The sequence below is a fragment of the Taudactylus pleione genome, unplaced genomic scaffold (assembly GCF_031769625.1).
Source record: "Taudactylus pleione unplaced genomic scaffold, aTauple2 ptg000129l, whole genome shotgun sequence".
In the NCBI taxonomy this organism is placed as follows: domain Eukaryota; kingdom Metazoa; phylum Chordata; class Amphibia; order Anura; family Myobatrachidae; genus Taudactylus; species Taudactylus pleione.
Genome location: NW_028284531.1, coordinates 11,489,333 through 11,517,306, shown reverse-complemented (window position 1 = coordinate 11,517,306; position 27,974 = coordinate 11,489,333). Strand labels below are relative to the sequence as shown.

Here is a 27,974-nt window from a genome sequence, read left to right as displayed (position 1 = left end):
AAGAGACTTCAGTATGGACTCTAATGCGTTTCTTCCCGTCATCGGGATTTCAGTATGACTACAGCAACTTTATAAATTTTAATTAATTCATTTTAATTAATATAAGCTTTCCTAAAAAAAATAAAAACACAAATGTAGCACATTAAAATATGCAGATTCTTTCAGATCACCGATGTACTATGTTAATTGAGTAAGAAGCTTGGGCATGCGCAAAAGAACCTCCAGAGTCCTGACACCGGCAAGTGTACATAACAATCCTGAGATGATGTTATATTTTTTCCTCAAACTGCAATATGATCAAATTATCACAGTTTTATACATTAATTCCACATAACAGTCGCCATAGCGGCGATGGGGCAGAAATGCAATGCACAGAGAGACATCTGTGATTTATAAGGAGAAGCATCCTTTTCTTCTGCATACGATAAATGCAGCAAAAGTGGGTTTTCAGTGCTTCATAAATAGACCCCAAAATAAGTTTACTTTTAAAGAAAGAAAATTGTTATGTGGCAGCTAGAGATGCATGTTGGGGCAGAATTTATGGAGTAAAAGGTTGCTCGTTCCTTTTCAATCACCCTCCTGACAGAAACATTTAATATCATAAAATAGATTTATTTAAATTTCTTACTTTGGGCCTGATTCAGAGATGTATATTCATCTGACGGTAAAGGTATATCTCTGATTGTTAGGGGTCTGCGTCTGCGCATATGCAGAACGTGTCCTGCGATCCTTTGGAGGGCGGAGAGGGGGCGTGACTGGTCGCAGTTCCCGGAAAAGGGTGTGTGTCATTTTCCGGAAGTGACGAGGCCAGGGTCTGTGTTGATGAATGCAGATTCCTGGCGTCTTACGTGACTAGCACCGGGTCTGACGCCTCCTTCTGCATTTGCGTCTGAGATGGACGGATTTGAACAGCCGCTTGTACATTTCTCATGTGCATGCACAGTACAAAGAAGCTTATTTTAAGCTTAAAAGTATCCCTTGCATCCAAATATAAATATATCCCTTATTTATGCAAATCATTTTCTACAGGTTGTCTGATTCTGTTGGGCTCACTCTACATGCACTACTATTGTGAGATTATTCAATACGGCCTCCAAGAACCTCTATCTATTTATGTCTCTTTAGAAAGCAGTGGTCTTCCAGCCAGAAAACCACAGCATTAGGAAATTCATATAACACCACACAGCAGTTAAGGGAAAACTTGAACTCCCTAACACATGGAATTTGCTTCAGACATGAAAATGTCAGTGCAGCATTCTCACAGAAGCACTTCCTGTGTGACAGAGACTTCACCCTCACAGCTGTGTGTCATTACAGGAGCTGGAGAGCGCGCTGTGTTTTTGGCTGGAAAAGTGCTATACTCTAACACACCTACAACCTTCCCTGGCACACATTCCCCGATATTCCTACCATACCCTATTCAATAAATCAACCAGGATTTTATACTTCCCCATCCTCACTGCTGACAAACACAGACCTCATATCATGTTTCTCTAATCTCATTTGCTGAGGAAACATCATAACTGAATTGATGCTTTAATAAATGATGCACAGCTATAAACCAACCAAACCTTTTAAGGTATGTTTTGAACGAAGTGGCCATAGATAGAAAACTGTAACCAATGACATAATCTGACTGTTCGCGTCAGCACAAATGATGATATTATTTGCTGTGAATCACGTCATTGTGGCCCTGTCTCTGTGGTGCAGTTCTGAGATTTGCAGCATTGCATGGGGGATAAGGGGACAGTAACATTGGCGTATCAATAATGGCCTACCCTCCCATTAGGTACAAAATGCTCTGCTCCTGGACTTCCCACCTAATTACTGATTGCAGTCACCTGTGTTGAGCTAGGTAATAGATGAGAAAGGTGTTTCAGCACAGATGGCTTCAATCATAAATAAAGAAGGAAGTCCAGGAGCAGAGGATTTTGTACCTAATGGAATGGGTCATGTTGGAGGGTCTGTAATGGGTGCAGGATGTGCGGTGCACACGGGTCCCTGAGTCCAGGGGGGTCTATACCGCACACCCTGCACCCATGTTTAATACTTACCTTTCCGGAGACCAGTGTCAGCGCTGCAGTAGCAGCGTTAATCACCGGAATTATATGAGGCAGCGAGCATTTTCCCAGTGATCTGCACATGCCTGGTAGAAGTGTCCTCGGCAACAAGGAGCAGGCGCCATGTTGCCAGAGACCTTTGCATGTGCAGTAGAGGTGTCCCCAGTACCATGGCGTGGGCGCCATGTTATCGTGGATCTGTGCATGTGCAGTAGACTCTGGCACAATGCCAGAGTCTACTGCATCACAGAGGGTAGGGGGCCCGAATTAAGTGGTCAGCACACGGCCCCCTCTTCTCTAAAACGGCACATGGGCAGTAATGAGGCAATGTGAGGCAAATATAGTGTTCACTCATATGGCTATGTAAAGCAGGACAGTGCTGCAGGTGACGGCAGTAATATCATGATGTCAGGAGAGGAATGAAAGCATTCAGCAGGTCACAAGCGGATAGATCGTGGCAGAGCTCTTTGCAGAACAGCGAAATAGAGGTCAGGCTTCTATCAAATTAATGCAGGAAAATTGTAGCATTACAATAGTTTGATAATTGTACAGATGTGTCCTCATACACTGTTACTTGCTCTGAGCATCTCTTTTGCAACTGAAAAATGCGTTTTAGACATAATGCAATGTGACTAAGATGCACCAGTAAAGGGCAGTGATTAATCTGATATGCAACACTTGTATATCTGTGTGCGACTAAGTGTGAATCTGTATACAGAATCAGTAGCGATGCAGCGGACGCATTTTTTCCCATGGTGCTTCTTTTACAGACTCAGTCGCACACAGATATGCAAGTGGTGCATATCAAATTAATCAGCGCAGTCTCCTGTTGCGATCCAACTAAGGAGCATTTTCGTCAGAAACAAATGCAAAAAAGACGCTGTGTGCAAGCAGAGTGGCGCGGGACCTAATGGCTTAATCATGCCATACATCTCGCGACACATGGCATATTTAGGCTACAGTAGGTGTATGAAGACAAATCTGTATATGAGAACCTGCGCACTGAAGTAATATATATAAGTTGACAACTAGAATGTGCTGCTCACAGGGTGTCTAACCTCTGTTACAAGAAGGCATGTGTAGGGTAGGTGAGAGCTCTGCCTCTGGTGTGTGGGTGGATGTAGGAAATTATAGATTGAATTCAAAATATGCATTATTGAGTAAACACTATAGCAGTCAAATAACTTCACTGATGTATTCATAGAATAAATGTGCATTTAGGTTACTAATGTACTGCATATGGGTAGAGCAGCCGCTCTAACCCCTGGAGATCACGGACTGTGCTCTTGGCACTTTGCTGATTAGAATACTATGTTGCCATAGAGTCCAGTACGCAATCTGAAATAGACTTGTTGGAAACCAGAAGATGCTACATTGTTGGAATAAACTCAATCTAGGATTTGGAAAGTTTCTCACACAACATATACTATGTACCATCTTGTTTAGCAACTAGAGCAGCGGTTTTCAACTAGTGTGCAGCGGGCGGTTGTGCAGTGTGTCAGGGCGCAAGAGCCGCCGGTCACATTATAGAAAAGACCGGGCAGCTCCTCTGGGAGGCTCAGATGCGCCCGGGCCGCGCCTAGAGGCGGTGGCGTGACATCACAGGTCACACACGAAGCGTTGCCTGGCCGCCCCGTCACCCAGCCCTTTGAGTGCTGTGACAGTGGAGGAGGAGCTGAGAAGACAGGGGAACATGTGAAGAGAGAACAAGCTGGTAAGTGTAGGCGGGGGGGGGGAGCAGAACAGACACAGATGGGGAGGAGGGGGGAAGAGTGCATAGTAACACACAGATGGGGAGGAGGGGGGAAGAGTGCATAGTAACACACAGATGGGGAGGAGGGGGGATGAGTGCATAGTAACACACAGATGGGGAGGAGGGGGGATGAGTGCATAGTAACACACAGATGGGGAGGAGGGGGGAAGAGTGCATAGTAACACACGATGGGGAGGAGGGGGGAAGAGTGCATAGTAACACACAGATGGGGAGGAGTGGGGAAGAGTGCATAGTAACACACAGATGGGGAGGAGTGGGGAAGAGTGCATAGTAACACACAGATGGGGAGGAGTGGGGAAGAGTGCATAGTAACACACAGATGCGGAGGAGGGGGGGAAGTGCATAGTAACACACAGATGGGGAGGAGTGGGGAAGAGTGCATAGTAACACACAGATGGGGAGGAGTGGGGAAGAGTGCATAGTAACACACAGATGGGGAGGAGGGGGGGATGAGTGCATAGTAACACACAGATGGGGAGGAGGTGGGAAGAGTGCATAGTAACACACAGATGGGGAGGAGGGGGGAAGAGTGCATAGTAACACACAGATGGGGAGGAGGGGGGATGAGTGCATAGTAACACACAGATGGGGAGGAGTGGGGAAGAGTGCATAGTAACACACAGATGGGGAGGAGGGGGGATGAGTGCATAGTAACACAGAGATGGGGAGGAGGGGGGATGAGTGCATAGTAACACAGAGATGGGGAGGAGGGGGGAAGAGTGCATAGTAACACACAGATGGGGAGGAGGGGGGATGAGTGCATAGTAACACACAGATGGGGAGGAGGGGGGAAGAGTGCATAGTAACACACAGATGGGGAGGAGGGGGGATGAGTGCATAGTAACACACAGATGGGGAGGAGTGGGGAAGAGTGCATAGTAACACACAGATGGGGAGGAGTGGGGAAGAGTGCATAGTAACACACAGATGGGGAGGAGGGGGGATGAGTGCATAGTAACACACAGATGGGGAGGAGGGGGGAAGAGTGCATAGTAACACACAGATGGGGAGGAGGGGGGATGAGTGCATAGTAACACACAGATGGGGAGGAGGGGGGATGAGTGCATAGTAACACACAGATGGGGAGGAGGGGGGATGAGTGCATAGTAACACACAGATGGTGAGGAGGGGGGAAAAGTGCATAGTAACACACAGATGGGGAGGAGGGGGGATGAGTGCATAGTAACACACAGATGGGGAGGAGGGGGGGATGAGTGCATAGTAACACACAGATGGGGAGGAGTGGGGAAGAGTGCATAGTAACACACAGATGGGGAGGAGGGGGGATGAGTGCATAGTAACACACAGATGGGGAGGAGGGGGGAAGAGTGCATAGTAACACACAGATGGGGAGGAGGGGGGATGAGTGCATAGTAACACACAGATGGGGAGGAGTGGGGAAGAGTGCATAGTAACACACAGTTGGGGAGGAGGGGGGATGAGTGCATAGTAACACACAGATGGGGAGGAGGGGGGATGAGTGCATAGTAACACACAGATGGGGAGGAGGGGGGAAGAGTGCATAGTAACACACAGATGGGGAGGAGGGGGGATGAGTGCATAGTAACACACAGATGGGGAGGAGTGGGGAAGAGTGCATAGTAACACACAGATGGGGAGGAGGGGGGATGAGTGCATAGTAACACACAGATGGGGAGGAGGGGGGATGAGTGCATAGTAACACAGAGATGGGGAGGAGGGGGGAAGAGTGCATAGTAACACACAGATGGGGAGGAGGGGGGATGAGTGCATAGTAACACACAAATGGGGAGGAGGGGGGAAGAGTGCATAGTAACACACAGATGGGGAGGAGGGGGGATGAGTGCATAGTAACACACAGATGGGGAGGAGTGGGGAAGAGTGCATAGTAACACACAGATGGGGAGGAGGGGGGATGAGTGCATAGTAACACACAGATGGGGAGGAGGGGGGATGAGTGCATAGTAACACAGAGATGGGGAGGAGGGGGGAAGAGTGCATAGTAACACACAGATGGGGAGGAGGGGGGAAGAGTGCATAGTAACACACAGATGGGGAGGAGGGGGGAAAAGTGCATAGTAACACACAGATGGGGAGGAGGGGGGATGAGTGCATAGTAACACACAGATGGGGAGGAGGGGGGGATGAGTGCATAGTAACACACAGATGGGGAGGAGGGGGGAAGAGTGCATAGTAACACACAGATGGGGAGGAGGTGGGAAGAGTGCATAGTAACACACAGATGGGGAGGAGGGGGGAAGAGTGCATAGTAACACACACATGGGGAGGAGGGGGGATGAGTGCATAGTAACACACAGAAGGGGAGGAGGGGGGATGAGTGCATAGTAACACACAGATGGGGAGGAGGGGGGAAGTGTGCATAGTAACACACAGATGGGGAGGAGGGGGGGGTGAGTGCATAGTAACACACAGATGGGGAGGAGGTGGGAAGAGTGCATAGTAACACACAGAAGGGGAGGAGGGGGGATGAGTGCATAGTAACACAGAGATGGGGAGGAGGGGGGGATGAGTGCATAGTAACACACAAATGGGGAGGAGGGGGGGATGAGTGCATAGTAACACACAGATGGGGAGGAGGGGGGGATGAGTGCATAGTAACACACAGATGGGGAAGAGGGGGGGAAGAGTGCATAGTAACACACAGATGCGGAGGAGGGGGGAAGAGTGCATAGTAACACACAGATGGGGAGGAGGGGGGAAGCACAAGAACACAGATGAGGAGGGGGGGAGCAAAATAACACAGATGGGGAGAAGGGGATGTGCACAATAACATAGGAGGTGGAGGTGGAGGAGGAAGGGAGCACAACACCACAAATTGGGAGGAGGGGGGGACAATAACACAGATGGGGAAGGGGGTAGCACAATAACATAGATGGAAAGAATGGGGGACACTAACACATATGAGGAGGGGGGAGCACAATCACAAACATTGGGAGAAGGGGGGCAATAACACAGATGTAGTGCGTTTTATTCCTGTGGAGGCCAATGTAGTGTGTTTTATTCCTGTGGAGGACAATGTAGTGTGTTTTATTCCTGTGGAGGACAATGTAGTGTGTTTTATTCCTGTGGAGGCCAATGTAGTGTGTGTTATTCCTCTGGAGGCCAATGTAGTTTGTTTTATTCCTGTGGAGGCCAATGTAGTGTGTGTTATTCCTCTGGAGGCCAATGTAGTGTGTTTTATTCCTGTGGAGGCCAATGTAGTGTGTTTTATTCCTGTGGAGGCCAATGTAGTGTGTGTTATTCCTCTGGAGGCCAATGTAGTGTGTTTTATTCCTCTGGAGGCCAATGTAGTGTGTTTTATTCCTCTGGAGGCCAATGTAGTGTGTTTTATTCCTGTGGAGGCCAATGTAGTGTGTTTTATTCCTGTGGAGGCCAATGTAGTGTGTTTTATTATGTGGGAGCCAATATGTATGTTTTTTCATCGGTCGCGCACGCCGTATCATCGGATAGTGTGCCCTGGCAATTTGAAAATCTTATGTAGTGTGCCTCGAGTTGAAAAACGTTGAAAATCACTGAACTAGAGAGACCACCGCTGCTTACACACTACTGTACAGACTCCCAGAGTGTAGCATTCAGAGCGACTTGTATCAGACTGCTACATAATGCAAAGATTACCTGCGAGATATAAGTGTGAAGTTTCCACATCAGATCCTCGTTCGTTATCAACTTCACACTGATACACACCCATGTCTTGTGCTGTAGGACCATATATATGTAATGATTTGCTGTTTTCCAGGAATATCCTAGAAGTAAAAATAAACATGTCTTTTGCTGATTCCGGACTTTAAAGAGAGCTAACGTCTTAATAATTGCAAGCCTTAGGTTCACTAATGTGCTAATGAACTATAAAATTATTATTATTAAAGCTGTGTTGATCTCTTTACATTCAATCCTTTTATACACACTTAAGCTGGGTACACATTTAACAATATGTACCCAGCCGACCTATCCTGCAACGAGACCCGGCATTGGGTTCCCGGCATTGGCAAATGCATACACACTTGCTGATGTCGGGAGCGACGATGCGGCAACAATGCAGGTCCGACGGGTGATGTCGTTGACGATGCACGCATCATCAGCAACATTGAGAGTACACACTAGACGATGTACCTGATATGTCGTCCAATCCGGCCGAATAGTACAACATATCGTCTAGTGTGTACCCGGCATTAGGCAATATGGAAATATTAAGTTACAGGGGATACAATAAGGAGGGAAGAGGTTACCGGTGTTGAAGTTATTCAGTGGCTTTAGTATATTTTGGTGCATCTGACAGGGTTGGATTATGGGATACATGGGCCTGGGGCTGAAAATGGGGCCTATTATGAGAAGCGGAGGAACTGTGCCCAGCGCTGTGTGGGTGTAGCCAGTGCCATATAAGCATGTAAACCGTCCTACACCATCTGCCCCAATGTCACTCTAAATAAACATTTAAAAAAAATAATTTTAGTTTTTTTGTGAGGAAAATAGAAACACAATTTTAATACGTATGATTGATGGCCAACTATGTGGCTAGCTGGGCCTATTTTCATGTGGAGGCATGGAGCTGCAGCCCCTTTCTTAATCTGGTGCTAGCACCTGATTAAATATAACAAATGATCATTTAGAAAATTTACTTTTCAGCCGCTGTTCTTGGGTTTATTATACAAACAGTTTATATGTCTAGGGTAATACTCTGGCAGTAGACAAATGATGATGTTTATTTATACTTTATATTTTACTACAGAAGTTCAGTATATAGTATAACATCACCATTCAGGGCCACTTTACTACAAGCATATTTATGAACAATTGTCTCCAATGAATGGTTTTAAATCGTTTTGTCTAAAGGCTGAAAGTGTAACAGTCTATCAGTGTAATGGCCCAACCTCTTTGTATATGAGGTGTAATATATCCCCACAGAGCACTGTATTTCTGGGTTCAGTGTGCTGCCAAAACCAAACAGCCTAATCTTTTAATTCTGCGATTGAACAGGGAGAGTACAGAAAACAGCCGACCATCATCAAACGGGGAACTTAAGAAGGACTCTATGCTGGCCGAGAATATATATTTTGTGTCATTTTAAAGCTACCATGTGGCACAGTAAGAGGGAAATTAGCTAAATCTCCTGTGTGTCGCTAATACAGAAATGTGCATATAATGCCAGCAGTCAAAGCCTCAACAGGGCTTGCCTAATTTTTAAGATCCGTTTATGAAAATATTTGTTATAGACTTTTTGGTATTCTGCATTAAATCACATGGCTCAGGGGATGCATAACAGAGAATTCTTCCAAGCTAAGGAAGGCTGAAAAAGAAGGATGAACATAATAAAGGGAAACATGCATAAAGTACATAAGGAATCCTTCAGCGGCATAGTCTACTGGCCCAGTGCTTGGGACTAATTGCTGCCAAGCCTAGGGATCAGGTTTGGTTTCTGTCTTATGTTTACAAAACAACATTTAGAAAGATCACAGTGCAAGAATCCAACATTGTGTGTGAGATCAGACAATTGTCCAAGCAGATTTGTCTGGGAAAGTGTATCTACACACCTGCCAATAGTCCCTAGTTTCCGGAGTCTGATCTATGACCCAATAATCCTCTACGTCCTGGGTGAATTTTAATGGTTAACAATCTGTTCTGTGACTTTCTCTTTCCAAGTCCAGTGAAAATTTCTAGCCAACACGAAAGCAGGTAGATGGCTGTATGGAAGAGAGTATGGGAATCATGTAACAGGGCAGCTACAGCTGAAATGTCATTTTTATATTCTACACAAAGTAGAATATAAAAATGACATCAGTTTAAACTGATCAATCTGCTGGGGACACTATACTGATCACTGCTGGTGTGTATGGCACCATATCCATGGCACGTGTTCTGGGCACTGCTGGGTATGAGAAATTGACCACTGCTACTTAAAGTATATTGGCTACTGGCTTGGTTGATTTGTATTCCTTTGTACGCCCGTGATATAGGTTACAATACACTGATTAAATAAGAATTAAACCAGCTGACATTTCCCTCCTAATTCCAGACTCAGGCAACAGAAGACATAAACATGTTGACTGGAACAACAGTGAGAACAGACTTGGTTGGCACCTACTGTACCAACTTGGAAAAGCCCACATACTGCACAAACGCTGCAATGGTCCATTTTGTATGCAGCCTATCAGTGTTCATTATTGTTAGGGGCTTAATGGTTTCTTCTCATAGATTTCCTTTATAAGCTTTATTTATACTTAACAAAATGCAGTTTCGGCTTCATAATGCTTTATTACATGGTAATAAAGCTTTGACTTTAAATCATTCGTTCCAACATCACCTCAATGACACATCAGAATTCCCCCATGTCCTGTCACAATAATATAAATCTCGGGGATATCCAGGATTCTTTTCAGTTTGAACATTTGTGAAAAAAAATGTTTGATAAGAGAGCCCACACCTAAACTCACATGACTACCAGGAGCCTGTAAGTAGCTTTTAGTCAGTGACTTTTCATAACACTTGTATCATCAAAGTGTTACCCACTGAATACAGATTCTGAGTCACATGATAAACTAGCAACGACAATGGACCTCTTTTGCTTCACAATAGTTTAGACTTAAGCAAGCGGCACAAGGCAACTTACACAATTATAGGAAAGTTATAAACTATTAGACGTAACCGCAACATGCCACAAAATAGCCATAAACCTGGTTAATATGGAAACTTTTTAATTAGCTAGAGACATGTTATTGGTGTCACATGCTGATTCAGGTAGGTGTAGGAAAATGTTATCTCTAAACACAGATTGTGATTACAAAAAGCATTACACTTAATAAAGGTGTGTTATGCGGTCGCTTCATGTAAAAAACATGCATTTGTAACTTTTGAGTGCACCACACCCATAAGCAAAATTGACTAATGTTGTATGTGTCAAAATTACAGATAAGTATGCAAAATATCTTTTGCTTTTTTGGGATTGATGTAGGAAGGAGTGTGCTCCTGTGCTGCCTCCTATCCAGTACACTACAAGGTAGGCTGACTCGGCTATATCTAGGACCAGCCGGAGCTCAGCCTCACAGGCCCAACCTCTGACGTGCACTGGGGGGAATAGTACTGTACTTACCGCTATCACACCTGGCACACTACAATGCCCAGCAACACCCTAATCTCCAGACTGCTCATATATATCTGCATACCTCTGTTATACTTGTTGCATCCCTGTGTCTTGTGCTACATGTTCTACCTGATTCAATAAATGTAAGAACTGGTTAAGCTGTATCACGTATAAACTAACCGCCACCAGCACCAACCCCTGTGCTACATATTCATCACATATACCTTGGTCAAGTATATTGTATCCTGGCATGTCTGGAAGACTACTGTACCCAGCAAGTCCGCTCACACATCGCACTCTGCCAGGGGCGCCACAACGTTTTTAGGTTGGGGGGGCAAAATATAATTTAATTTTGGCGCATTTAAATCGCTGTCACTCCCTCGGGGGCAGCTGGAGTAACCAGCCACAGCACTTACCTGATGACAGAGATCAGTTACCCTGTTTTTGCTGATTTGGCTCTAAATGAGGACATTACTGCTCTCTATTAGGGCAGGATGCATCAAGCATCACATTTTGGATGCTCCCCGATAAAAGCTGTCCTTTGCGGTGGGGGGCTTCATGGATTATGTACTGTGCATGTGCGGTCATGGGGGACCCTGTTTCACTGGCTCCATATCCACATACAATACAGTTAAAACTCCTCGCCCTCTGACTTTTGATTTCGGTGGCGATGTAGTAAGTCAAGTCACTGCAGCTGCGCACCATCCCGGCATCTTACTTGTTCACAGCCGTTTGCCGGCCTCCACACTGCGCTGCCCACATCACTGAAGTGGGTGCACTTACATGGAGAAATTGCTCTCCCCATCCTGGTAAACATCAGAGAGCCCTGGCTGAGAAATGCTGCATGCAATCCAACATGACGGGCACAGCGACGGAAGCTACTGATTCAACGGATCTGGCCCCCTTTCTGTAGTCCACACCCCAGCTACTGCTGATTCTTTTATTACATATTGGTAGGATGTGAAAGCAATAAAAGAAGCCATGATTCCCTTACTTCAGGAGCAGGCTACTACATTAATTTACACAAGCTCTCACTGATATTAGGAATCAGATTCAGCAGCTGTCCCGGTGTGTCTCTTCCACTGAAACCACATTGAGAACTTTCAAGATTTAGCAACCCTGCAGTCAGACTATGATAAGCTTCAAACATCTCATCTCCAACATCTAAAAACAGTGGATGTTCTTGAGAACAAGTCCAGGTGAAACAATCTACGCGCTGTTGGCCTGCCCTAATCCCTTAAAGGGCCCACGCTCTCAATTTCTATGCACCACCCTGCTTGCGCTCTTGGATATTAGCGATAAATGCAAGGGCATGATAGTGGAGAGAGCTCACCACTTAGGACTCCAGATAACTGGTGCTAGACCCAGAGTGGTAATCTTTTGTTGCCTGAATTTCATTCATACAAAAGCGATATGATCAACCTGAAGAAAACATTGTGACTTGGGAAGACCTTATGCAGTTTACATTTCAAGACTACTCTGCTGAGGAAATGAGAGCCCTCAGTACGCCAATTACTCATCAACCGAGGCTGCGAATTTGCCTTATTGTATGACGCCTCTGCTTATATGCGAGAACTACAGCAGTCTTTCCTCAGAATTTCCTGTGGCTGATCCTACGGCTGACTGACCCACCTTCACCACCTCGCTGAATTCCTGCTGCGTTGCCAGTCTTCCACAGAGTTGGAACTCATGTCCATTTCTCCGTTTATGCCTCTGTGTGTGAATGGATGCTAGTATGGGAAAAAACTGAGACTGTTCTCTAGGATGTTGGGTTTCATTGCTTTTCAACAACAGTTATTATGGCAGCTTTACTTCCTCCTTTACAATTTCTGTTATTCTATGAGCTCCTCACTACTTTCACAACTTGATGGTTCCTTTAGTTTCCTAGTTTTAGTTGCTGGGAAAGGTTAGGATATGTATTAATGTGATACTGATTTGGTACCAATCATCTGTACCTATATCACAAATGTTTTTTTATTTACCTGCTCTATTTTTTATTTAATATTCTTGTTTACATGTTATTTTTTGTTTCATTTTCCCCCTTTCTGTTTCTCTCCCTTCTGTTTGGCACAGGAGCATGAAACCCCCCTCCTTTTTTGGCAGATGTCCAAGGGCAGTTATAAGAGGTGATATTTTCTCCTATGTGACCCACAACCGCAAATCATTTCAAAACTTCTCAGGAGGTCCTTACTGATGCCTTTCATATGTATAAATTCACCCTACCCTTATAAATAAACAGTTATATATAGATAAGAAAACACATTTTGAGGAAATTATAACTTTCATAGGATGAAGACACTCTTTCCACAAAGATTACCGATTCCACAAATTCGTCAACAAAACTGGCCGTCTTTTGTCTAATCACTTGAGAGTCGCCAGTTCTTCTGTCATTATTAAACGCCTAAGACAAAATGATGCTACATATACCACCTCAGGTGCCCAAATCACTGAGTTATTCAGTGTTTTTTATGCAAATTTACATGTGCAGGCCCCTCCTGATCTTCAGAGTAAATCATCCTTTTGGACCACTTTTTCCCTTCCCCAACTATCTCCTGAACTACCTAAGTCCCTTTTCGGCCCTATTACTTCTAAAGAAGTACTGAATGCAATTAAAGGCTTGAAGTCTGGCAAGGCCCCAGTTATCGATGGATTTAATGGCGATTACTACAAACTCCTATCTGCCAGGATTGTTGATAGGCTCTAGCTGGGTACACAATGGTACTGATACCGTACTGTATATCTGTAGATCGAGTGATCTACAGATGATGGTTGTTCAGAACAACCATCATCTGTTTTCTGGCCACAGGTCCCACTGACCAGGGTGGTGTGGGTGTGGAAGCAAGTGTACTGTACACACAGAACAATGCCCCAATATATATATCTGCAGATAAACTGGGCATCGTCTGTGCAGCAGACGCGATATGTCAGTGAATGATGTCATTCACAGACATATCGCTGGTACATACAGGCTGACGGGCACCCAATATATTGGCCAATCAATTGATCGGCCAATATATCTGCCAGTGTGTACCCAGCATTACAGCATCTTTCAGTTATATACTTGATAACAAATTACTTACTACCTATTTTAATTCAGCAATTATCAAAGACCTACCAAAACATTTATATCACTGCTCTTAATACTGACTATAAGTTGTTGACAAAAATCCTGGCGGATAGATTGAAACTAGTCTTACCTTCATTGAATGATGGGGACCAGATGGGTTTCATGTGGGGTAGACACTCTGCAGTTAACATTCTCCGGGTTCTCTTAGCAGCCCAATGGATCAGCTCCAGATGACCAAAGTCTAAGTACTATACTCTCCTTTGACACTGAGAAAGCATTTGACTTGGTCTCCTGGCTCCATCTCTTTGAATCTTTACGAAAATTTGGTTTTGGAGAGGATTTTATTGCTATTCTCCATACTTTGTATTCTAATTTCACCTCCCAAATCTCCTGCAATAGCTATCTTTCCTGTCTTTCCCCCGATTCAGCAGGACACCAGACAGAGATGCTCATTATCCCCATTTCTATTCGCACCGGCTATAGAGACACTCGCTTTAGCACTAAGCGCATCTTTTGAATTCTGTGGGATTCGGGTCGGCTCAAATGAACTCAAAGCTACTCTGTTTGCAGACAACATGCTTTTGTTTGTTTCAGATGCGGCCGGCTTGATCCCCATGGTGCTCCACAGTATTAAACATTTTGGCTCCTTTGTGGGTTACTGCATCAATATCACTAAGGGGCCTATTTATCAACACTAAAATAACGTTTTTAAGGACATTTTCCTTAAATAACGTTATTTTAGTATTCATGAAGCCACTTAGCACAGGAGATATCACTGATATCTCCTTGCTAAGCTCCCCTGCGTTAATTTCCACACTCCCCATTCATTAGTATGGGGATATGGAGATTATGGTATTCATGAAATTCCGAAAATTATGTATTTTTGGAATTTGATGGAGTTACTATTCGCCACTGTGAGGTGGCAAATAGCAGGACAGACTTACCTGCTTCCAGCTGTGCAGGTCCCCCGATGTCTCCCTCCGGCGCTCTGATGCGTCCTCTAGCTCCGTCTGCAATGCTGACATTGTGTTCTACCAGAAGAACACAATAAAGTTTAGAAAAAAAAAAAGTTTTTTTTCTAAACTGCACTGTGTGCTGCTGGGAGAACACATGACAGACCAGCAGGACGGAGGCGCTGCAGCGGGCAGGTAAGTGCGGGACAGGGGGGAGGTGAGCGGAGGGGGGAGGCACACACAAACTTACCGCAGCTGTAAGTAGTGCTGCGCATGCGCTGGGTTTACGATTGTAACAGCGTATGCGCAGCACGGATTCCAGCTGCGGTAAGTTAGAGCCCTCAGGGAAAACTATATATTTCCCGAAAAGCTGTCATTGCAAAAATGACAGCTTTTCGGAATTGATAGTTAATGGGAGGAGGAATGATGAATTCCTGCGGTAATTAGGTAGAACTCCATGCGAGTTCTAAACCTAATTACCTCCCTCAATATTTTATGTATGATGAATAGGCCTCTAAATCTGATATTTTAGTTACCCCAGGATCTTCCTGTGACTTTTTTAACTATCCCAACCCTCGCCTCTTTTCAGTGCTCATGTGCCAAGCTTAAATACAGTACTTAGGTGTTATTACTCCAAAAATAAGAGACCTTTATTCAGGTAACTTTTCCTCTTTAATAAAATCCATTTCAAGGCTGCTTACTAACTGGAATTTTCTATCATTATTGTGTAGGATAGCAGTGCTTTCCTAAGATTTCTTATACCATGCAAATTTTACCTTTATCTTGAAAGAATGGTGCAATAAAAAGCCAAAGATTGAAGTTATACCTCCTTCGGTAAGATGGTGGTTTAGGAGTGCTAACCTGCTAACATTTTCCCATTCTATATGTTTTTGGTATGTTGCTGACTGGCTTTTAGACCATTCTGTCTATACTTGTTCTGCCTTATATAAAGCAATGTTTGCCCCATATTGGATGGGTGCACTCCTGCATACCCCTCGGGCTCTTATTCCACCCTTTATTTTCTAAATTCCCTTATTTCACAACACCTACAGTACTTAGCCTGGATTTCTATAAACAAGAAGTTATGTAGAACATGGAGATTTTTCCATTTATATGCTCTTTTGTGGCCACCCCTTATTTACACCAGCTATATACAATCAATATTCTCATTATGGAGTGTTAATGGCATCATGACAATTAAGGATGTATTTCATCCTGGTGGTCATATTTGCTTATTCCAAAATCTCAGCTTACTTTATGGTATTTCTAAATAAAGGTTTTTTTCATGTACTTGCAACTATGTGATTACATTCAGTCCCTCCCCCCGGTAATGTTGTCTCCCCAAACCACTGATTCACTATCCACATCGCACTAGATACCTTTATAAAGATCTTATTTTAGTAGATCCCGCACTATGGAAAGCTATGCTGCAAAGCTAGCCTAAGGATATTCCTCCATTCCACCCCTCCCAAAGATTTATTCTATTATTTTGACACCCCCATGAAGTTTTAACAAACTGCCATGCTACAGGACATCCATTTAAAAATGCTAAACAGGGCATATATTTCCCAATACCAACGTAGGCATATGGTCAGTGATGAATCGGGCTATTGTCTTATATTAGGCTGCCGGCCACCGGGGAGAGAAGAGGGGGCCCTGCACGGGGAGTGCATATGGGCCCACTCCTCTCTTAAGACACCCCTGAGCAGAGGCTGGGGTCAACTGCTGGCACCAGCCGGGACCTGGCTATGCTGGCCATACACAGTTAGGCGGCGGGAGCTGAGCGAAGTCAGCTGTCAGCCCATGCACCCAGCCAGCCAGAGAAGGAAGTGGAGTGACATGAGATTTGTAGTTATTCTTTTACTGCTCAGACTCTAAGCCAGTGGTTCCCAAACTTTTTGGAATCACAGCAGCCTAGATATCAGCATTTTTTTCCACGGCACCCCCTGGGGCAAAAGTTTCTTATTGAGAAATTCAGCAACAATTTAATTAAGTAAATTGTGCTTATATCTCACCCTTTAGGTTTATTTATGTGGTGGTTGACAAGGCTACGCTTCTTTTTGTCTACATATTGTTTGATTGGCAGCCATGAGCACTGGTTTTGCTTATCACACTGACTAAATATTAGTTTATTTGGTACTGGACCACCAACCTGAGGCACCCAGGGTGCCACGGCACACAGTTTGGGAACCACTGCTCTAAGCAGTAAAAGAGAAACTACAAATCCCATTGCAAAACTATCAGACATACTATTCCTATTCTGAGTTGCTTTCAAGGTGCTATCTCCATCCAAACATAGGGCAGTCGGAAGAAACACAAACTCATAGCAAAGCTTTGTGTATCTGCTGTACATATGATCACCTATTGTGTTACTGCCTGCTTTCTCATGTGCCATTTACATGTCCTTATACATTAATATTGAGTATTCTCATATTGCAAAACATTTTTGTTCACACATCAACAGCAGTTCAAGAAAAGCATTGTTATACCAGGAGTCAACCAGGGTAATCTAATGGAGCAACCAGTAATTAATTTTGATGGATCTACTGCAAGTTGAAAAAAATGAAAGCAAATATCTAATAGGTCAGTATATTTCTAGGGCAGATTTGCACCTTCATGCAACTATGATACATAACCCTCAGTGTATCCTGAACTACATCTCAGAGCAAAGAGAAATTAAAAGGTAATGTAACCACTATAACAGTCTACCTACCTGTCAGAGAACTTCAAAGTTTCTCCATCCCTACTCCAAGTGAATTTAGTTTTAACTTCACCATCAACGTCACACTGAATGGTAATGATCTGGGTGTTATTAGTGATAAAGCCATTACTTCCAATGACCAAGTTCAGGGTCTTATTAGAAGACAATATATAGCCATTCTTCTTTTTGCGAATGAGTAGTCGTTTTCGATTATCCTTTTCTGTGGCTTTATTACTAAAAAATATTGAAGTATTTGGTTCTTTTGCAACCAACTTATGGTCTGATAAATTATCTTCATTGGGCCCCTTCCACTTTTCCACAGGTGGTTGAGGTTTAGACAACTCATTCACTACATGGGAAATAATCTGACTTGCAAAATCATCACTAATTTCACCAGCCTCAATAAGTTCACTCATGTTCCTAACCAAAACTTCAAACTGGACACTGTCCATACTGTAAGCTCCTTGTAGAACTGCAGCCTCTAGTCTCCTGTCTCTAAACTCTTGAGAACCATAGATCTCCGCAGAGTTTGTCACAAGAGTTTCGAGGTTTCTTAAGACCATTACATCCTGGGGCTGGCTGTCTTCAAGATATAAATTATTGTTTTTATTCCACGACTTCCACATTTTGCTCATTGTATGCCATTTTTCCCCAAAATGTTGTGCTTCTTTGGGATCTTTTTGAAAACTTGGTGGCTCCAGGAGTCTATTATCAGTGCCTATGAGCTTGAGAACAAAGGTTTCAGAAGCAGAGTTTGCAATGCACTTGTACACTCCAATATCCTGCACGTCCAGGTTATGAATCTTAAGTGAACCTGATTTTGTTACTCCAAGTTTCTTGGAATGTCTCACAGGCTGTCCGTTTTTTTCCCATTTAATAAGTGACTTTTGGAAGCGACGTACAGGGCATTTTATCATAACAGATGTTTTAGGAAGTAAATAAGCTCTGCTTCCAATGGTAAAATTAATGCGTTTTTCTTGTCTGGTCTGAATGTAAACACGATGGATGGTGAGAATTTCTGGAGGACCAAAACGGTCTTCTTTATTTGACGTATGCTGTTTGTTTTCTTTTGGAAAATTGGATAAACAAAGTTAAAATTAGATGTTTGAGCATATAAATCGAAATGCATATAGTGAAAATAATATTGGTATATAGTCATGTGAGCAAGAAATAGCTGAATAGTATAAGGAAGACAGAGAACATGCAATGAACCTGTTGCATGCAATAGCTGTGAAATATTTTCACCCTCTTTGGCATTTTCGTATTTTATTTTCTTGCAACATTGAATCAAAATTAGTTTATTCAGGAATTCTTACCACTGATCAAAACAAAATAATATGTAATGTCAAATAAAAGCAAATTATAAATGTATTTTTTTTTAAATGTATTGATTAAATCAGTATTCAGCCCTTTTGCTAATGATGGGCATACACTATACAATTATCTGTCAGACATCTGTGTAGTTGGAATGAAAATCTGGTAATGTATGGGAGTAATTGACAATCGGCCATTTGCTCACAAACACTAGAAAAATGAGACAAAAATGGTAATTCTGACAAATTGGTTAAATCAAACTAATTTAACCAATTTGAACGATTGCTTTTGTCAATTTTCCAGTGTTTGGGATTATATGGTGGAATGTCAATTGCTCCCATACATTACCAGGTTTTCATCCCAACCAAAGCAGATTGGACAGATGTCTGACAGTTAATTGGATAGCATATGCCCAGCATAAGATACACCTTAATAACCCTGGTGCAAGCAGTTATCTCTAGAAGTCACATAATGAATTGGAGTCCATCTGTGCGCAATTATATTATCTTGATTGACTTTACATCTAAAGGCCCCCATACATCAGAGATTGATTGCTGCAATCGTGCAATTTGCAATCGATTGTGTATACAAATCTTTCCCTTTTTCAATCGATTGTGGTAATTCTACAATCTGCAATCGATTGAAAAAGGGAAAGATTTTTATACACAATCGATTGCAAATTGCACGATTGCTGCAATCCATCTCTGATGTATGGGGGCCTTAACTGTGAGATGTCCAACAGTGACAATTGCTTCATCATGAAAATCAAAGAACATTCAAAGCAAATTCAAGAAAACTACCAATTAGGGGAAGGTTATCAGAAGATTTCAAAGATACATGGAACATGGTCAAGTCTATTACAAATAAACAGAGAGAATATGCAAAACTGTGGGTTTATATAGAAAAGGCTGTCCTCCAAAACTAAGCATGCGTGCACGAAGGGAACTTACGTTGGTGAGGGAACCAAGAGGACTATAGCAACTCTGACAGAGTTACAGCTATGTACGGCAGAGATATGGCAAATGGTTTATGGGACAACAATACCACAGGAATTCACTACGCCTTATGGAGCAGTGACAAGATGGAAACCATTGTTGAAGGGCACTCAATGAAATCTCAGCTAGACATTGCCAAAAAAACATGTAATACACCTGTCAGCCAAGTGGAGCAATACTCTAGGATCTGATGAGTTCAAGATTTATTTTTTTGGTCTAACTGGACAAAACTAACAATACACATTGTCAACATAACATCCCTACCATGAAGCCTGGTGTTGACATGAAAATGCTACACGGATGCTTCGCTAATTCATGGACAGAAAAACTTAAAGTAAAAGGAAACATGAATGCAGCATATTGATCCAAATGAATCTGGATCAAAACTTGCTGCAGTCTGCACGAGAATGACCCAAAGAAAACAGTAATAGTCAGATTGGAGTAGTTTAAATATAAAACACAATCAATGTCCTTGAGTGGCCCAGTTAAAGCCCAAACAATCAATTCTATTGGGAAACTGTGGAATAGTTTGTAAACTGCTATTCACCAACAGTCCCAATCAACCTGAAGGATATTGAGTAATTTTGCAAATAAGAATGAGCGTAAATTCCAGTGTCCGGATGTGCTAAGCTGGTAGCAATTTACCCAAATAGAATTAAAGCTTCAGCTGCAGTTAAAAATATCCTACAAAGTAATAAAATATGGCAGCAAATACTTATGCAATCAATTACTGTCTGGTTTCTATTTGTCGTCAATTCAGAAAAAAGGCTTAGAGCATTTTATGCATGTCATTACTCTGGGTTGATCAGTAATAAAAACTCCCAAATAAATCCATCCTTATTAATGAGAAAATAAAATGTAAAAAAAGGTTAAAGGGGGTAAATTCTACTGTATATAGTTAAATAGATGACTAGTCAGATTGACATCATAAGCCTCGGACACATACATGATCCTTATATGAAAAAACTAACAATCTGTCTATAGGGTTGTTGCTGAAAACAGATGACATGACCTTGAGTGCACTATGTACTATTGTCAATGGCTTATAAGGTGCCTGTGTGAGAACTTTCACTTTAAGCAGAGCGAGCATTAGGAGTTAGCTCCTCAATCAGTAAGGCTAGATATGCTTGCTAATCTGCTCCTTAAAACTGTAGTCTACTTTAAGGGGAATATTTACTAAAGGTCGATTTTGATTGATTTGTAATTGATCAAAATCGCTCAACATTGATGTTATATTTCTGGGGCTAAATGTTAGTAAATACAGTATGTGATTTAGGAGTCTATTTACTAAGCTGTGTTAGGAAATAAAGTGAACGGTGATAAGGTACCAACCAATCAGCTCCTAACTGCCATGTCACTGGCTGTGTTTGAAAAATGGCAGTTAGGAGCTGATTGGCTGATACCTTATCACCGTTCACTTTATCTCCTAACACAGCTTAGTAAATAGACCCCTTAGCCCCAGAAACACAACATCGATTTTGATTGATTTTAAATCAATCATAATTGACCTTCAGCAAATATACCCCTTAGGGCCATATTCAATTAGGTGTGATAAGTGCCAATTTTGCGGTAAATATATTATCGCACCCACCGATTTCGCTGTAAATTTACACACCCGCGATAATCAGATAATGTAAAACGTTTTCACCCTCTCAGACCAGGTGAAAAAAACTGCAAAATCCCTATTTTTGCCTAAAAATGTGGGGATTTCTTTCAGAATCGTTTGGACACCCCCCGCCCCCCCTTAATGATAAATTACCCCAAAAGTTTTCTGTAATTTGCGTAATTGGGCCATAAACGATCGGTCAAGTTTTGGGTGAAAAAAAATCATTGAAAATGGCTTTAACGTATTGGGTCTGGTATTTCGGGGGGCTATATGGATGTGACAGGTGTTTTAAACATTGCACAAGGTTGCAGCAAGTATTTTTTTAACTGTTTTTAAAAGTAAAAAAACACCAGCAGCAGCCCTGTGCAATGTTAACCGCAAAATTACAGGTGCGATAATTTACAACAAATTCGTCACTTATCACACCTAATTGAATACGGTCGTGTCATTCAAAAATACGCATGTCAATTGTAAACGTTGCAGTACCTTTATGGACAGGTCATTTATCTAAAGAGAAAACATACTTTGTTACATAGCCTATGTTCTCTAGTCATACGTTTACAGCGGAATCGCTATGTAATGCCGGCGGCTGATTAGCCAGAAGAAATATCGACGCCGGAAGCCTGAACGCTTTACATCCCGACTGGCGCTGGTAAATACACTAACCCTCCCCTGCCCCCCCCCCTAAACCTCCCTTAGTGGTGCCTAACCCTAACCTCCTCCCTTCCCCTAGCCTAACCCTAACCCTCGGTGTCGGGATTTCGTCATCAGGCTAATGATAGGCGTTGGGATTTAGACACCTATCTTTAATCCCAAATCGGGCTTTCCGCATCTGGATTCTGGGAGGCGCCATTCCGGACACCGGTAACTTACTGTAACTTTATCCCCCCACAGCAATGTATGCAAATTTTTGTAGGGAAAGTGTAAGGGGCAGCCTAGCCCTTGAATGTGCTATGCTCCCATTGGGACATGGCAATGTCACCATTTGTGGACTGCTCTTGAGTACATTACTGTAAATCTCATTTGGAGGAGTCTAATAGTTGGAAGGTTTATTAATAATATACAAAGTATATGGTAACTCCCTTTAGAAACTGATTTTCTCCCTTCTGTGTAGATTTTGCAGTTCATTGTTATTGAATTCAACTTTTAATCTCACCTATCTAGCCTTTTCAGCACTCGCCACAATACAGAATGAGAATGCAATAACAAGGGAGAATGCATGATTTGGGGCTCTCCTTGTAGTAACACCCATCTGACTGATTTGGACATTACAGTGCTATACTATCTTAGTCCAAATGGGGAAAAATATTCTAAACCTTAAAAATCCACCTGGCTAATGGCTTGTAATGAGAAGGGAGTGAGAGTGAGTCCCAGGGGATCCCTGCTTTGATTATTTTGCTTTGGTCATATAGCAGGTAATTTGTATAGGCTATTTTGGGGTTTGTGGGGTGTTTTCCCACTTGAACAATAAGGGCTCAAGAAGGAGAAAACAAATGTTGATGATACAGTATTTTTAAGAAAATGTGCTTTTTTGGGGAAGCTGATATTTAACTCACATTTAAGTGATTTTTTTTTCATTAACTAGGGAACTCAAAGTTGGGTATTCAATAAATCCAGCGGCTAATTGCCGCGTCGTAGCTATTCAATTAGCGGGGATTACACCGTTCGCCAGTCCCTGCAGTAGGACTGAACCTCGCAGCTTATGGAGGTGCTAGGTAAAGTCAGAGATTTTTTGTCGAGGGAAAAACGTTATTTAATTGAATAGCCTTTGCCCGCGCTGAAGGGTTTTTGGCCGGCAATTAGTCGCAGGGTAAACCCTGCGGCTAATTGAATACCCCCCCAAACTATTACACTGGGACACTATTACACTGGAACACTATTACACTGGAACAATTGCAATTACAAATACTCCAGTTGCTTACCAGCCCTGTGCTGATCACTATGGCAGAGGAACATGGGCTTCTTGTTATAGTGACATCAGGCCCAGGCTTAAATAGCTTTGTGACAGCTTCAGAATTTGGAACTGGTTGAGGATTTGAAACCAGTGGCACAGTGCAGCTCTTACACAGTTTTCCTTCTCTCCGCATAGAGGAGAACTTTAGTTTGCAGTGAGGAGAGAGGAGATATCTACCTTAAAGTGTTCCAGGTGGAGTATAGAGACACTACAGTGCAAAAGCAGGTGCACTTAGTAAATTAAGCCCAATGTGTTAATTACAGAGCTGCTTCAGCGTATTTGTAATGTGGCAAGACTCAGAAAGTTTGTTAACTTCCACCTTAATGTAAATTGAGTGAATGATGCCAATGTTTTTGAAAATCACTCTTCACCATCTACCACACACTTCAAAGTCATTGCCTCAGCTTTCTGCAATTAATTACACCAACTAAGATATGTAGCTCTTTTTTTAACCTCATGCCAAGAACATTCCTGGAACTCCATTGGGGTTTTAAATGTGCTACAATCTCAGCCAGCCGGTTGGCATTTTAATCTGAAATAAAGCCCAAGTGAAGAAAGTCTCTTATTATGCGGGAGCTGTTAGAACTATTTTTTCTAACTATAAAATCATATGAAGGCATAATATTCAGTCCTCAGTCAAGCCCGGGATTTAAGCATAGTTAATTTGTCAACTTTTCACATCAAAAGCAAAAAACTTGTGACACTTTCATTTGCACATTCTTTTCATACCCAAATCATTAAATCCACATTTCATTGCACCTGTAGCTTGTTTTAGTGTTTTCGAAGACCCCCAGGTCACCGTGTGCCATATTTATAGCTCTTTGCAGTGCTAAGCCATTAGCCACCTTATAAAATAGTCAACTCAATTTGCCACATGGTGTCTGCATAACGTTGCTTAGTAGATAGTCCACTCTCTACTGTATGTGACTTCACTTATATGGAAAGAATTGTGATTTTTGTTTTCATACTACAATATTCCCACATGTTTAAAAAATAAACATGTTAATTTTATTCATATAAGGCATATTCCCTGGATGTAGTGTTGCTTTTTGTTTCTGATTTGTGGCACTCACATGAAATATTTGCTCTTCAATTACAAAGACTTGCAAAGAACAAGTCATCTCTGCTGGTCCATGTAATAGAACTTGCCGTACAGACATCCTAATCTCCAGAGCTTTTCCCATCAGAGGTTTTCCCATCCGCCCTGTGTTCTTAGTGCCAGCGCAGTACAATCATACTGTGTACAGGTGAGGAACCCATGATTGGATGTAAAGGTCTTCTCACCACTAATCAGCTAGTCCAAGGTTAGTTTGCGCCACAGCTCTGATGTTATTAGGTGCGGATACAAGCTTTCATAGAGCCAATGCAATCTGACACTGGTCTGTATTGTGTGGCCCAGCTGAGGGACCAGATTCTCAGAACATATCATGTCAGCCGCAATAGCTGAGCAACTACCACACGCTGCACATCTGTATAACACATTCCAGGTGAATGCATGGTGAATGTGAGTGCTGGAGCGCATATGAGGGAGAGTGTTGCTGTACAGCATGTGCTCCCCTCAGACACACCCTTCTAGTCATGCACAGAAGCAATGTGTGGTAAGTAACCTACAGATGGGTCCACATACATCTAGCCTCCTGGCGCGTTAAACAGCCCTTCAAGTCGCGCCATGCCGTGTCATTACTCAGTAGCGCAGAGCGTCTTTTTGTGCGTCTTTTTACCTTCAACTGTGTCTTATTCGCATAACGGTGCAAATAGATATCATTTTAATCAGCAGAAGCTGCTTGTGCTATGTAGTATGTCTATGTTCTCTGTGCATCTGTGGATGTATCTGCATACGAAATGCTACGTAACAGTGTTACAGCCACTGACACTGTAACATAGCATTTCGCATGCAGATACACCCATACTCACTCAGAGAACATAGGCATGCTGCATATCATTTTAATCAGCAGAAGCTGTTAGTGCTATCTATTCGCATCATTGTGCGAATCAGACGCATTTGAAGGTAGAAAGACGCACGAAAAAACACTCTGCGCTACCGAGTCACACTGAGCTCCCACGTTATGTGTGGCGCGACTTGAAGCGCACGGAGGATAGATGTATGTGGGCACATCTGTAAGAAGTTATTGTTGAATGATAAGAAGTGACTGGTTTCCCAAATACATGAAGAGCTTAGCAAAAAACTATTCATCAAATGAACAGATATCTGTTTCTAGTGGCATCAAAACAGACGGTACTAAATTAACACATTGTGTGGCCTTTCACTTCTCACAATGAAAGCATTTATGACATTACAGTAAGTGCTCTTTTCCTATATGAAACCCAGATTTCACATTGCAAACTTTTCGCTCTATCGGGCATATTCATTTAGGTGCGAAAAGTCCCGTACTTTTGCATGCCAGACTTTTCACCGTCAGCGCTGGTTTTCCATGTGGAAAAGTCTCGCACGTGTCCCCGCTTATCCCTGTATTCAATTAGAAATCGTCGAAAACTGCACCCGGCGAAACGCAAACAGGCGAAAAGTGCTGTCAAATTTGGGGAAATCAGCCTGACACCCCCCAAATGATGCACTAACATTGGGGATCATGGTAGATGGCCCCGAATAGCCCTGCTGAAGCTATTTGGGGTACTTAAATGCTCTCATTAGCTGCTAATTCACGTATTTGCACAAGTGGTGAAGAATAGCATTTAGGAGTTGTTTCTGGTGAAAATAACTAGTCCCAGCAAAATTGGGGTACATGAAAATGGGTGCAAGCATGATTAAAATTCGCAAAAGTGAGGGTTTAAAAAACTTGAAAAACACCTTCAGCAAGCAATTGCAATCCAAAAAACACCTACCCCATACTTCCAGACAGCCCCAACGTCTATTTAGCTAGTTTTTAAGTTTGTACCCCAACTTTGAAATTTTTCACCACCTTTTTCAAAGTCATTTCTTGGGGTGTACTTACATTTTTTTAGGATTTTTTTGATGCAGTTTACCTTTGGGGACCTGTCCTAAGGGTGCAGGGTGGTTTTCCCACCTCTGCACCCCAAAACTGCAATTCTGCAGTTTTTTTCGACTGCTATTCATAGGCAGGTTCAATGCATTGAGTTTCCGCACCGGCGAAAAGTCTCCACAACTGAATACGGAGATAAGTTTCCGCAGGTGAAATAACGCCACCGGCGAAACTTTTTCGCCGAAAATGGCTTTTCGCAACTAACTGAATACGGCCCTTACTGTACATAACATTACTCTAGGGAGCTCCGTCACACTCAATGTATGTGGGAGATGTATCAAAGCTTCTAAAGAGTGAAGAAGTTGCCCATAGCAACCAGTTGGTTAGTAGCCAGAATTTATCATGTACATTCTATAAAGATAGGGAGAAGCTAGTTGCTATGGGCAACTTTTCCACTCTTTAAAAGGTATGGTACATTTCCCCATATGCCACAAAGTATTCTCCTCTTCCTATCAACCTATAACCTGCCTTCCCTGCTGATATTTGCTTCCTAATGTCAGTAGTACCAGAAGGCTAATGAGGGGGAGGAGAAACATGGCCCCCTGTCACTGGGCTTTAGTAGATGATGGAAAAGATCCCTACACAGATCCCTATTCCATGTATTACGACTATCTTTGCCTTCATTATATATTTACCATCAGGTTCTCCAAAACATTTACCTGTAAAACAACTCACATGTCTGCAATATTTAATTATTTAAGAGTTCATACAGAGAAATATTAACCTAAATAATAAAGTAAAGGTAATGTTTGCCTTTTGATACAACAATGTAGTTTTGTATAGTGGTGACAGGTCCACTTTAAAGCTTCCGCATCCTAGTAGTGATCTTTCAATTAACTGTGCCTGAATTCCCTATATATGATGTAGTACTATTAGTATAAGTATCCAGCACATAAAACATACTTACTGTGACATGGCCCCACACGACATGCTCTAACAAGTGCTGGGATAGGAAGTCCATGACATAGGGATTTATTCACAATAACGATTTGTCCCTTAGATGTTATCTTCTGACAGACCAGCGTCCTCCTCTGGACTCCAACACCGCATCTCACAGAGCACTACATTAACACACACACAGTCAGGAAATCTCTGTTGCCATTGGAAATTAAAATGTATTTGATGATAAAGTGAGGCTTTAAACTATCTGCATACCCATTCCTATACGTATACCCATACCTATACCCATATGTATACCCATAGCTATACCCATATGGTAGAATATGTCAGAATTCTGGGCTTTATTTCTCAATCGATGGTTTTACAGAGTGAAGATTTTTGAAGTCTTTGCCACAGAATTTATGGCGGTGATTTTGGTAAAGGCATACACATTCCTAAATTGGTCCAAGCAGACGCGGTCGCACAGTGGTAACCACCGGGACACATGCCCAGTGCTATATGTATGCATGCACAGACTGAAAACATCGGACACTTGCGTCCGACATCACCACTTCGTCCACCTCTGAATCAGGCCCT

General features: G+C 42.7%; 1 protein-coding gene across 1 annotated transcript in view; it reads right to left on the bottom strand.

Annotated features, from left to right (window-relative positions):
* Positions 1-27,974, bottom strand: part of ADAMTSL3 (ADAMTS like 3) — a 536,839-nt gene that overhangs the window by 51,447 nt on the left and 457,418 nt on the right. Inside the window, exons 20-22 of the mRNA XM_088472851.1 lie at positions 27,406-27,559; positions 17,643-18,696; positions 7,450-7,577 (exon numbers count right to left, since the gene is read on the bottom strand). Of these exons, the coding sequence (XP_088328977.1) occupies positions 7,450-7,577; positions 17,643-18,696; positions 27,406-27,559 (1,336 nt within the window). The remainder of the gene's footprint in view (positions 1-7,449; positions 7,578-17,642; positions 18,697-27,405; positions 27,560-27,974) is intronic.